This window comes from Leuciscus leuciscus (genome assembly GCF_965113295.1).
Source record: "Leuciscus leuciscus genome assembly, chromosome: 20".
NCBI classification, from domain to species: Eukaryota; Metazoa; Chordata; class Actinopteri; order Cypriniformes; family Leuciscidae; genus Leuciscus; species Leuciscus leuciscus.
The window spans coordinates 11127383-11141303 of NC_138744.1; the positions used below are offsets into that span (position 1 = coordinate 11127383).

At 36.1% G+C, this 13921-nt stretch overlaps 2 protein-coding genes across 2 annotated transcripts; one reads left to right on the plus strand and one right to left on the minus strand.

The window, feature by feature from the left end:
• Positions 1–470: 470 nt before the first annotated feature.
• Positions 471–4711, minus strand: cnr2 (cannabinoid receptor 2). The gene is made up of 3 exons (XM_082149407.1): positions 4376–4711; positions 2904–2996; positions 471–2282 (listed from the first exon to the last, which is right to left on the minus strand). Exons 2-3 carry the CDS (start codon positions 2974–2976, stop codon positions 1207–1209), a joined length of 1149 nt encoding a protein of 382 aa, XP_082005533.1. The 5' UTR covers positions 2977–2996; positions 4376–4711; the 3' UTR covers positions 471–1206.
• Positions 4712–9860: 5149 nt separating this feature from the next.
• Positions 9861–13707, plus strand: pnrc2 (proline-rich nuclear receptor coactivator 2). Its single transcript, XM_082149875.1, has 3 exons — positions 9861–10036; positions 10525–10739; positions 10937–13707. Exon 3 carries the CDS (start codon positions 10958–10960, stop codon positions 11426–11428), a length of 471 nt encoding a protein of 156 aa, XP_082006001.1. The 5' UTR covers positions 9861–10036; positions 10525–10739; positions 10937–10957; the 3' UTR covers positions 11429–13707.
• Positions 13708–13921: the final 214 nt, after the last annotated feature.

A 13921-nucleotide genomic window follows, 5' to 3' on the forward strand; every position in this document is an offset into this window, starting at 1 on the left:
AATCCTTATTGGTGCCTTACAATCATATGACTCTGATCAATATTTATTGAGTTTTTTTTGGCCAAAGACCATATTTCAGGATGATTTGCATGTTGGTGTTTGTTTGTGTTTGCCATCAAAGCAGTCTTTCAAATCATGAGGAATAATTTCCTCACTGTCTCTTAACACCTCTGTTTATACGCAGTGTGAGGTATTTGAATATTACATACACCATATGAATATCACACACTTTTATATCCCATCATTTGTCAATTTTGACTTAATCCAATGAAAATACTGTAAAATGTAAAACATATTGGAAGATTATAATGATAGGCCTAATTGATTACATGTATACAATTAAAGATCCTCAAACTGTGCTATTTCATCAAAAGGGTTAATAATATTCAGGAAAATGTGTTTTTAATGATGTATCGGTCAATGAATTGGTCAGATTGAAGTGTATGGTTTCTTAAACAATGTAACAGTAATTTATAGTTATGCCATACAGTATTTTATTGAACATACAATTATAATAGTGCAAAAGACCTTAAAAGTCAATAGAAGATTACACTAATTACATTGGATTTTGCCTTATTAGCAGACTCTTTCTTACCAAAGCAACATATTATAATGTACTTAGTGTATCATAACAATTATCGTCGTGATATAGTAAGACATACAGCCAAGAACATTGATAAAGACAAAAAATGGGTATTACAGAATGTAGTGCTACAAAGCATGTACAATCGATCCAAAAGGGGAGGTGAAGTTTTTGCCTGTAGTCATCAATAATGCTGAAGGTATTTTGTTTCACAGTGTAATCTATATATACAGTATATTGGCATATTTTATGTTTGGGACAAAATGTAGCAAGTGATTCTCCTGTTCTGAGTTCTTAAGATAATTGCACTCCTGTAGAAAGGAGAAACAGTATTATACATCAAAAGCTGATCACAATAACCACATTACTACGCACTGACCTTGTATGTTCCTTTAATTTATAAGCATGTTTTGCTCATGTTAAAGTTCTTATATAAGTATGCCAACTTCTTCCTTTCATATTTTCCAAACTTTACATGATATCCTGCGAATTCTTATCACAAAACAATGTAACTGCAAGGCCTACTATGATGAAGAAGAACTACATTTTGTGGAATATTTCAGCTTCTGACCAGTAAAATGGATGAAAATAATGAACAAAATATTTTATAAATAAATAAAACTTTATGAAATTTGTTTGCTGTTTTGGTTGTCTACACTTTCGGAAATAGTATCTGGATTACTATCACTAACTGCCTGATCCTTGCTCTTTTTGCCCAAACTATTTTCATTTCTTATGGTATATGTGTTTCCCAAAGTATGTTCCCTGCATACCATGCAACATTTGAACAGAGCTAACAGTTCTCTCCTTAGGTCTCGACAGCGTAGAGCGTATAGGAGCGGGTTTACACACGAGTTCACCAAGCAAAGCGTGCTACAGAAAGCAAACATTCGCTGTTGTTTATCTGTAAGGGTCACCATGACATCCACCATCATAAAGGACAGGACAGGCAGCCAACAAACCGCGAGGATTAGGAGGATCAGACTGAAGGTACGTGCGAGCTGAATGTCCATTCGCATTCGAGCCTGTCCTTTTATGCTCGACCTTCCACACTTTGGTCCACTCATGGCTGCTTCATGCCGGTTTGCTTTCAACAGGATGAGGGCATAAGCCACTGTGATGAGGAAGAGCACCACCAGTTGCAGGCCCGTCCAGCAGGCCAGGTAGTGATGATCCACATAAGGGAAAAGACGGGAACACGGAGGATCCAACCAGGTTGTGCACCTCCAACCCATCAGAGGAAGGAATGAAATTATAATCGTTACACACCATAATAATACTATAGCGAGCTTGGCCCTTGTGCATGTCAATAGCACCTTGTAATTGGAAGCCTGGTAGATGCAGAGATAACGGTCCAGTGCTGTCAGCAATAGACTTCCCACAGAGCCCGTGAAGGCCATTGTGACGCCACCCAGCTTGAACAGATAGTTATCAGCGCCGTCGTCTTTACTATAAAGATGGAAATTTAGAAAACTGATGGTGAAGAAACAGCTGGCAAAAGCGTCAGCCAGTGCCAAGCTGCTGATGAACAGGTATGATGGCCGTCCGCGCAGAGTGGCGGAGCTTGCAATGACCACCAGGACCAAAATGTTCTCCAGGAAAGTCACAGGACCAGCTAGAAAGCAAATTGAGCCAATTGCCTTCTTCTCTGGTGTGCTCAGGACCATGTAGCACTTCAGGCTGTTGCACAAGCTCGCAACTGCAACAAGTCAGGAACAAAATTATTCAAAATATTCACTTTTTTTAAGATAAACAATTAATATGATAAAAATGTAAAAATTTAAAACAAATATTTTCAATAATAATTATTTTAAATACATTCAAATATTTAGGGTCAGTAAGATTTTTTTTTAATGTTTGGTCTCTTATGCTCACCAAGACTGTGTTTATTGGTAAATACAGTAATATTGTGAAATATTATTACAATTTAAAATAACTATTTTGAATTTTTTTTAATCTATTTAAGATGTAATTTATTTCTATGATGATAAAGCTGAATTTTCAGCAGCCATTACTCCAGTCTTCCGTGTCACATGATCCTTCAGCTGATTTGGTGCTCAAGAAACATTATCAACGTTGAAAACAGTTGTTCTGCTTCATAATTTTGTGGAAGCCATGATGCGGTTGTTTATTTCTTTATTTTCTGAATTTATTTGAAATAGAATTGTTTTTGTAAAAAATTTTAAAGTCTTTTACTGACCTCAAATTAATTAATAAAAAAAAAAAAATCCTTAAAAAATACAAGTAAAATGATCACAACACAACTTGGAAAGACATGTCATGATCACAGACCATAGAAAATCTGAATGAGAAACTATACCTGTGGTTGAAATGTTTGTACTTTCATTTAAATAAAGCACAGTGGTAGCTTCTTGATCCAATTCACTCGCCATTTCCCCAGGACAGAATTGATCTATTAAAAGTAAATGATGAATCATGAAACTTTGATTTTGGAGTTTGACATGATTAACAGGGATAAAACACTCATTTAAAGTCAGACATGTCTCAAAGCAAAATTTTTATTAGGCTAATGCATTCTATAATTAAAACGACATTATTCAGGCTGAATGGCTTAGATTTGGAAGAGAAGTGATGTTATATTTAATAATGTGAAATAATCAGCCTGTCCCACATAAACCACTCATGTGACCTAAAGCTGTTCAATAGAGTTACATATTGCCCTCTGCTGGCCAAAAGACCACGCAGATTTATTACAAGAGAAGGATGGACAAATGAAGCAAAACTATAAGTGTTATTGTTTGATTCCATGTTAATGAACCATAACCAACCATATTTTCACTAGTATCACTAGGAGATAGAGTATTTTCACTTGGAGATAGAGTATTTTTCTATGTGGCTCAGTGAATAGCCCTACAAGCAATGTCCAGAAAGCAGACACATGGTTTAACTATACAATGAAGACTAATCTGTTTAGGTACACAGTAAATTAAATAGTCTGCTCTCATTTCATTGTTCCCTCCTTCCACGATCACCTTATTCATCCTTTCCTTACAAGAGACACTAATATATTTTTCTTCTTTATCCTCCTAAATTTTCATCCAAGGCGCATTAGCTCCATGCCATCTATGTTTGTCTTCAGTGTTCTTAAAATGTCTGGAAATGTCAGATAATGTTCCGGTTAAAGCCACTTCTCATGTTAGCTCTAGAAGGGCTTTCCCGCAGTGTCTTTGTTCCTCCCAAAATTTCTTCCTCATTTAGACTACTTAAATATTCTTGTACTTTTTTCCTATAGCCACTTTCACCTTCGGTGGCTCACTGGGGATTTTAAGCTTTCACAATCTCAAACAAGTGAAATATAAGAAGATCTTAAAGAGATAGACCCTAAATTAAAAAAATTGCCATTACTTACTGACCCTCAAGTTGTTCCAAACCTGTATGAGTTTCTTTCTTCTGCTGAACACCAAATAAAATATTTTAAAGAAAAATGTTGGTAACCAGACAGTTGATGGATCCCATTGACTTCCAAAATGAAAAAAACATACGATGGAAGTCAATGGGTGCCATCAACTGTCTGGTTACCAACATTCTTTAAAATATCTTCTTTTGTGTTCAACAGAAGAGAGAAACTCATACAGGTTTAGAACAACTTAAGGGTCAGTAAATAAATGACCCTAAATTCATTTTTGAGTGAATTAATAACAATTCTATTTACATATGTTTCAAATAAGGGCAAGAAAAAAAACTGCCAGTTCCTTTTACCCATTAGAGTTGTTTCAGTTCACACAGGATTTTGGCATAGCCAACACATTGATCAAATGAACTGGTTCTTACCTTTTATATTTAGCTGTTGGTAGGGTATTGAATCCAGTTACTGTCTTTCTGTTCTTTCTGCAGTTTGCCTCTGATTACAACACGACATCATATGCCACACCCCCAATGAGAGAAAGAGAGAACAAAGATTTCAGTATCCTTCCAGACAGCTGTTATGAACTGATGATGTATTTATCATATATGAGCAGAGATGCGGGTTTCAGAGACTAAAGTGACCATGACACCTTACTGAGAAAAGAAAAGCAACAGGAAAGTACCAAAGCCGTTACTCTCTAAGATACACAAAGTATCCAAAGAGGAAGCTTTTTGTGTCTCATCACCACAAGATGAAAATCGCGTAATAAATGCTGAAACATTTCTCTTTTGCCACAGCTTCCTCATGTTGTTGATGTCCTATTTCACAATAATTGAAAATGTAATTTACCCTAATCTTGCGAGCAGATGGTGGAGAAAAAATGTCGGTTACCTCTCACTGCAACTGTCCCAATTTCTATGCTTTCCATTTCTGTAAATGCTTATTCTGAAAGGCTTTAGAGGCACATGTTGTGAGGGATAACAACGCAAAGTGTAATCGAATATAGACATACCCACGGAAAAATAAATATTTGTCTGTGACACCTTTAAGGCACCACAGGTGAATAGGGTAAAAAAAAAAATGTATTACAAGTTTTCTGAAATGTTATGCTTAAATATGCAAATGGATATCTCTATTTATCACTCGACAAATCAGAAAAAATTGTCAACAGCCAAAAACAAATACATTTGCAAAAAAATTTAAGGAATAAAATGTTGTATAAAATCAGGAAAATTATAAATGAACAAACCCCTCTTTAAAAAAACTTTAAAATATAGATAAGAATAAAACTGTGAAGTTTGGTGTATGTAAGTGCTACTGAAGTGGAGATTTCTGGCTCAATGTATAGGGAAAACTAATTTTGAGAAAACGGCCTTTAAAAATAAAGACTGTAATTGAAATCCACAGACGCAAATAGATAAAGCGCTCTAGAAGATACAGTTAAAAGTGTATTTTGGATGTTTTTGCCAGTAGTTTTTGCATGTAGTGTCTTGCCTTAAAATTAAATGCCACCCTTAAAGGGATAGTTCACACAAAAATGAAAATTAATTAGCCCATGATTTACTCACCCTCAAGTCATCAGGTGTATATGACATTCTTCTTTCAGACGAATACAATCAGATTTATATAAAAAAATGTCATCATGGATCTTCCAAGCTTTATAATGGTAGTGAATGGCCGTTTCTGTTTTGAAGTCCATAAAAGTGCATCTATCCATCATAAAAGTGCATCTATCCATCATAAAAGTGCTCCATACGGCTCCCGGGGGTTAATAAAGGCCTTCTGAAGCGATGCGTTTGTGTAAGAAAAAGATTAATTTTTAAAACTTTATTAAGTAAAATAACTAGCTTTCAGCCAAACGGACATAAGGATTTCACTTAAGTCTAAGCGCAACTTATGCGAGTAATGCAATGTACTGCAAATATTTACACTAACATCATGACACACTACACTACTTCTGAAGTTGCGTAAGTTTGGTTTGGGTGCAAGTAGACTGTGTATGTTTGTTTGGCCGGAAGTGACGAGTTAAATATTAATATTTTTTTTACACAAACTCATCGCTTCGCTTCGCTTCAGAAGGCCTTTATTAACCCCCCAGAGCTTTTATAATGGATATAGATGCACTTTTATGGACACTAAACGGCCATCCACTCCCATTATAAAGCTTGGCCCATATATATATATATAAAAATGGATGGTTCATATGCAGCAACCATATCTTCCTTACTTAAATCGGCCAGAATTACCTTCTGTGTTTCATGTAAGCCATGTGCTATACAAAATCAGACCGATTATGGCCACTTTCATACTAAATAGCACACATACAACTTGTAGGGGACTTTTATGAATACTGTAAAACGTCTTATGAGTTTTACATAACAAAAGTATGCAATAGTGTATGGTATTAGTAGAATATAACTTATATTCATATACAAATCTTTTAAAGTTCTTATATTGAATCATATGCTATAGTCAAATTAAAGTAAAGATTTATACACATTTTGTGTCATTTGTTTATATGTGTTTCATACAGATTTCATGTTTTCATGTGCAAATTTGGAAATTGTACTGTGCAGAAGCTGGTTCGAGGATGTATTGTCAAAATATCACTGACCTTTATGAGGACTGTTCATTTTCCTACAGGATTTGAAAGAGCAGTTGACAGCAATGACATTGTGAGACCGTGTATTTAAATTATTGTGAACTGTCTGGGACTGTTGTTTGTGAACAAATATTATTTGCATATTATTGCAAATGAGCAAAGTTGAGTCAAATATGTTTCTAGAACAGTGATTAAAATGTTGAAAATTGGCTGGAATATTTTTTTGTATATGTGACATGAACTCTGGTGGTGATATGCATAAGAATCACATCAACATTTAGGAAAGTTTTATGTTTGTAGGTTAAGAATAGAACTGTTGTATACTAAACTTAGCTGGCCTACTATGATAAAGTTTAGAGAAATTGTCACAAATGAAAATGAAATCTGGTGATGCAGGATTTAAAATGAAAACTATTGATATGTGAAATATGCAACTGTATCTTGTAGAATACACTCTAATAAATAATTGTGTAATTAAAATATGTGCTTGTGTGTAGTTTAAATGTTGTGTTACATCTAAGGTTGATTATACAGTATATAACCATGATTGACTATAGGCATAGGCACTTAGGACAAGATTAGAGCAAGAGAATGAGTGAAGTACAGCCTATACTGATTGGTAAACTGCACTGTGTTTTATAAACGTCTTAAGAGATATGCTGGACATTCATATTAAATTAGCATTATTTTCCTATGTTTTTACATCATGAAAATCTATATGGCTTTAGTTGTATGCATGACCTATATGACATATATGATTAAAATATATTTTAATATTATGCAATTTATATATGTAGTTTTTGCTGCATATATGTCCCTTACAATATTCTGTTGGAACATATAAGAATCACATGTGTTTTTAGCAAACCTTTTCCATATGAACCAGGACATTTTACTCCGGTTGTATATATCTGAAAGAAGAATGTCATATACACTAGGATGACATGAGGGTGAGTAAATCATGGGCTAATTTTCATTTTTGTGTGAACTATCCCTTTAACTATTAAATATTGAGTGTAGCGTTATTTTTAATCAACAGGTGGCGCTTGTGAATCTTTTATGTACTTAAAGGGATAGTTCACCCAAAAAGGAAAATTCTGTCATCATTTAGCTACTCACCCTCATGTTGTTGTTCCAAATGTTGGTAAACAGACAGTTGACGATCTATCTATCTATCTATCTATCTATCTATCTATCTATCTATCTATCTATCTATCTATCTATCTATCTATCTATCTATCTATCTATCTATCTATCTATCTATCTATCTATCTATCTATCTATCTATCTATCTATCTAGCTTTACACAATTTATCCTTTTGTGCGTTTTGTTTCTTGTGTACATCTGTTTCTCCCCACATTTTGGTCATTTGACCTCTTCTCAAATGGTGTGTGACCAATAAGACCTCCCACCCGACCTACTTTCCAAACATAGGATTCAAACTCAGGCCAAGCCCCCTAGAAAGCTGTAAACCAAGGTTGCATCCAGTGGGTGTGCACTTCCATCACCAAATATGGGTTTATGGCAAACAAGTGCTGTAACATGTTTGCTAGAGAGAAAAGCAGGAGTATTTAATCAACAGATGAGGGAATTTTAAATGAGAATTGAAAACTTTCACATGTTTAGAACCACCACCGCTTCAGTAAAAGTTTTTACAAATTACAGTTTTTCTTAATCAATTTGGCTCATTTATTTAATAAGCCTTAGCATTCTCTAAACTATAAGTGCAATTGTCACATCTGTTTTTATTCATGCTTCAAAACCTAGTTATTGTGTCAGTAAATTGGCCAATGCCACCAAAATGAAACATTTCTGTCATTATGTGCCATATGGTCAAATTGTTTAGATGTTTTTTTAATCCATGGCAGTCCACCCTGTAAATATTTGTTATACTATAGGCCTATACTTTTTGTTGACACTGACTGTCAGTTTTGTCCGAATACAAGATTTTTAGATACACATTTCAACATTTGATAAAAGTTTACATGAGAAAGTTAATATTGTAGCACACAGAAAAAGAATATGCACATCATACCTACATTTATTTTGTAGCACTTTGTAACATGTGAACAGAAAACATATGAGATGTCTGACTAATTTTGGCTCCTGAAAGGATGTTTAGTTGTGAAGAGTGACACATTCACTGAGAATCATCAGTTTTGATCAGCAAGCCATGTGCATTTAGTTATTGTGCAATTAGACAATATTGAATAAGCATAGTTTAAATTCTGTTTGACTCCGATTAGCTTCATTTTTAGCTGTTCTGATGAAACATCAAGTTACTTCCTGAGAATAATGTTGGAAATATGACAACAGAGAAGGTCTAAATCTGGCCTACATGAAAAGTTTATATAACTTCTAACAGCTGTTGAACATTCTCAGTTATAGCACCACCATGAACAATCTAAGTAGACATTTTGGTTCAAGAACACCAAATGGCCCATATGCCCCCTCTAATTCCATTCATTGATTTATGAAGATACTAGGCTACACCCCCAAAATAACACCTCTGTCTGTTACTTTTCAAACACTCTCCCTCCTATTGTTATTGGCAGTAGACACCACTTCACAGGTTTTTATCTACATGTTGTCACATGCCAGCAAGTGGTGTGTGATACTGCCTAAAGGATGCCATGTTTCTACTTGGTTTTCAAGACAAAGGCCTACTTCCTGTATCCCACTCACACCTTTCCTATGATCAATCATGGTAATGCCTGCTATATAAGTGTCTACTATTTTATTAGGTTATTAATATAGTAGGCCTTATACATTTTAACATCCTGAATTCAAAATTGGACAACTCAAAATTCTGTTCTCGTCTGATAATTTCCACAACATGAAGTGTCTGGAAGTAAAGTATTTTTGGCTTGTGTTAAAATACATTTTCCTCAAAAAAGTTCTCTCTTGTACATAGGCTAAGCAAATTTGATATCTAAAGAATTAAAACACGGTTTCATTGTTCACGTAATTAATAAAGCATCGACATTTCTATATGTTGTGCCCATATGTGTTTTTTAAGAAGATATGCCATGGACATACATTAGTAGGTTTAATTGTTTGCATTTTGACATGAAACCATAGACTGTATGGATGAAACTAACCGGAAGAAACCCATGTGACGTTTTATATGGCTTCGAGTTGTTACAGTAACGCGGAAAAACCAAAATTCCCCAGTCCCCACAAACATGCAATGACGCAGGAAGGATGGCAACAGGCGTGTACATCGCTCCTATTGGCCACACGTCGACAGTGCTTCTCCCTGATTGGCCAGAAAAACACACGTCTGAAGTACTTATGCTTTGTTGAGGCTCCATTTTGTTGTTAGACGGAGACAAACTGGAGGAGAATAATACCATTCCGTTGTTGCCTCGGATTGTTATGAAGATTCACATATCGGGAAATATTTTCTCCATTAACAGCTACAGCTAGCAGACTAGACCAAGGGAAGACGAAGGGCTTTTTCATCAAAGCCTGAGGAAGTCGGTAAGTTGTTTTTTTACTGAGTTAAAGACATAGGGAGTCGTCGACGGTATTGACGCCATGTTGCGTTCAAGAGTCTTTTGTTTTGGTACGGTGCCAGAAAACATGACCTAATACCTTTATTTTTTTTATCGTTTAAAGCTCAAGTATTTGTTACTAAATTATAGTATTTATTTGCGATTTCGAAATGTGTTTTTTCGTCGACAACGACTGTTTTTGAACATAATAGAGGCAGATTAGATGTTTATGTAACACCACATCTACAAAATATTCGAGATTTAGATATTTAAACTAAGAACTATATGAAAGATTGTCTTATATTTGACCCTAACCTAATTTTAGACTGTTTATTTACACGTATACACAAACAAATGGTTTAGTGAGATTTTATATTCCTGGAAAAATTAATGTTGCTAGATGCTGTCTAAACTGAATATATTTTGTAAAGATTGTCGTATTTAGTATTAAACAAATCGTGTTTCTTTTGTTAGATTCACGGCTTCTAGAGCACCGTGCGCCGAGGTGAATTCATGTTCAACTCGGTTACACGACAAAACAACGCTCATTGGCACATGAAAACCTCAGATCTTGCTGAACCTAGACGTGCAGCGAGAAGTAGATCAACTACTTCGAGGACCTGGAGCCCGATCGGTGAAGAGAAATTAAAAAGTGAAGAGAACCAAGCACTCAACTTTTCTACAGTGAGGTAAGCATAGGAAGCGAGTGGGGGATGGGCTGGCTGTCTCGCGCTGCACGTAGCCCTTTGTTATTGCCAGCCAGCAACACGGGACATTTGACAATTATTTTAAGCTTGTTTTAAAACCAGTTTGCACACTTTAACATTGTACTTAAAGGGCGCATTTATTTCCCTTTGTTTAACCAAGGTTTCTTTTTTATCTTTAGGTGACATCCAGTTAAAGCAGTATGGGAGGTGGTGAGAGATACAACATTCCAGATCGCCCAGCGCCCAAGAAGAGCCACCAGATTGGCAGAGGCAAGCAGAGAAGTCGAGACCAGAATGGAGTGGTGCATTCCGCCTCCTCAGGAGCCTTAGGGGTGCCCCATCACCTCAGCCATCGCAGGGGTGAGAAGGGCACCAGCTATTCTTGGTCTCCTGAGGCGCGGCAGGCCGCGCTGTCTGTAGACAAGAAGAATGCCGCTGTTCGTTTTGCCACGCCATATGATCAGAATTGGGAGGGGACCATGTCCCACCTGAACAAACTTTTGTCAGCTCAGTGTGGTCAGAACTATGCTGGAGCCAAGTTCAGTGAGCCCCCATCCCCAAGTGTTCTACCCAAGCCCCCGAGCCACTGGGTGTCTCTTCCCATCGGCGCTTGCGATCATCGTGAGATGATGACCTTTCAGTTAAAGAGCCTTCTGAAGGTTCAGGCATAACAAGGTCTCACTGCTGCTCTCTTAAGCCAATCTATGAATGAAGGCTCCGCTTTGACCTTTGCCCTCCCCTTGAATGCTTCAGCTGCGTAATATATTTTACAGCCATTTTTAGATTTGCGTCTTAATAAGGTGATGAGCATTTGACGGGCAGATGTTTCTCTTAAATGTCCTTCACCTAATTTTTTTTTAAAGAAAACCGCTCCACTAGTTATTACGTCATTGAGGCCTTATGGGGTGGTCGAGAACTCTTAGCGGAGCTGTACGCCATGACAAATGAACTGGATGTCCTCCTAATAACTCATTGCTCTGTTATGCTCCTGTTTTGTTTTGTTCTTTTTTTGATGGCTGTTTGTGACAGTGTTTTTTCTTCTCAACCTGGCCTAGGAGTAGATGTCAAGAAAACTCAACTCACACCATTTCCTTTCTAATATTTCGCATTCTGTTTTTCGCTTGCTGAGGTTTGATGCGCACTCTCTGCTTGAGTTTTAATCATGCAGGGAGTGGTGGAAACCTCTTGGTGCTAAGCACAGCAGCATTTGTAGCATTATAGTGCGTACTGCATTTCCAGGTATCTCTTTTTTATTTTGCTTTTTGGGAAGTAAAAGCCACTTGACGTCGTTCTGCAGGGAGAACTAAGCGAACAGAATACGGAGGGGGGGACAAGCTTAAGTGAAAAGGTCATTTAACTAACCTCAAGCTTAATGAGGTGGCACAATGGACCTTGTGCTTTCAACACCTGTACTTCTTTTTTAATGGCGCTGTGCGCATTGCACTATAGGTGTTGAAATTCATTAAGGTTCACAAGCTCTATTGCAGCGTTAAGCTTGTACTTTTTGCATCCCTTATGTTATAGCTTATAAAACTAAGTGTTTTTTGTTTTTAATGTCTACCAAAGCTATGTAATCAGCAATTTTCTGTTGGAAAATCCCCCTTAGCTTAACCAGATCTGGTTACAAGTGCCATAAATCATTGGGTAAGGCATTACCGTATATCAAGGTTTTGGTTGACAAATCATTTTTTGGAATTCATTTTTTAAACTTTGCTGTACTTTTAGAACGATCACAGAGCAAATATGCGGAGGATGGTTATGATGCGAGACCATAGGACGGATGTTTTCTCTGGTCTTGTCTCAAAGCCTTATTTGCTCTGTGATGTGTTTTGATATTATAAGCATTATGTTATGATATGTGTGTATTATGGCACGGGGGAAGTGAGAAATAGGGCGCAAGTCCAGTGTGGACATGTTTACATTGTTAAAAAAAAAAAAAAGGCTGGCTGCCGCCATTTTACACACACACACTGCCCTTTCTCACTTGTTGTTATTCTTGCACTGCTGTTCATTTGTGTTCGAAAGTTTCAGACAATGTTGCTCTTTCAACTGTGGATATGTGAAGCACCCCTTCCCACTTAGTTATGCGTGTGTCGGAAAAAACTACCTCTCTTGCAGAACGTGATATTAATAGCTATCTTAAAGATGACAAAACAAAGCTGATAAGTTTTGGATGTGTGTAATGGAGCCATGTAAATAATGAAATGTATAAAATGTTGTAGCATATTGTACATTTGTGCAGGAACGTTTGAAACCTGCAGATAAAGTATTTTTAGTAATAACACTGAATGTAAAAGTCACGCTAAGGACGTGGCTTGTTTTCAAATGCTGAAGAATATTTTGTTAAGAAAAAAAGAGAAAATTTTGCCTATAGTGCGTCAAAACCCCTGCACTGTGCAGTTTGTTGCCAGTGATCTTGCACATAATATTTTTATTTTGTATAATGCACCATGTAGGGGCAGAACGAGCTTTAAGTGCAAGTAAAAAAAAGATGGAATAAATTTTTTTTGAAATTGAAAGGGACTTTTATACATTGTTTTTGAGTTGCCTATGCAAATAGTACTTTTGTTTTAAATGTTTTGCTTGGTTATAATGGTATAACAGTAAATTTTGCCCTTTATCCAGAGTCCTTAAAAGTAGTGTTGCATTTGCATCGTCATTGGTCTTTCCTCCGCAGGCCAATGTTTGATGCCAATGATGCTGCATTTACCTCCAGAAAAGACCGATTTCATTTTAACCTTTTAAAGTAAAAAGTAAATTATTTTAATAGAATGTGTAAAAGTCCTTTTCCTAAATTTGGCTGTCCCGAACAATTGGCTTTGAATTTATCCCAACCTTGTAAGTGTCACTTGAAATGCAAACTGAAAGCCCTTTTGGAAAGAATTGGTATACTAAAAGATTGTTTAATTTGGTTGTCTAAAAAAAATAAAATCCCTTCCCTCCCCCCCAATATTGTCTTTGTGTGTGATGTTTTTTCATGTCATCTGTTGTCTGAGAGTTAACATGTAAACAAAAACAATAGATGTTAGTTGTTCATGTATTTTTTCTGCATTTAGATACAATTTTCACCTAAACCCTACAGTGAACAATATAATAAGTTCCACTTAAAGGAGTACACACACACACACACACTATTTTACTTTTAGTGATGTACAAATATTTGT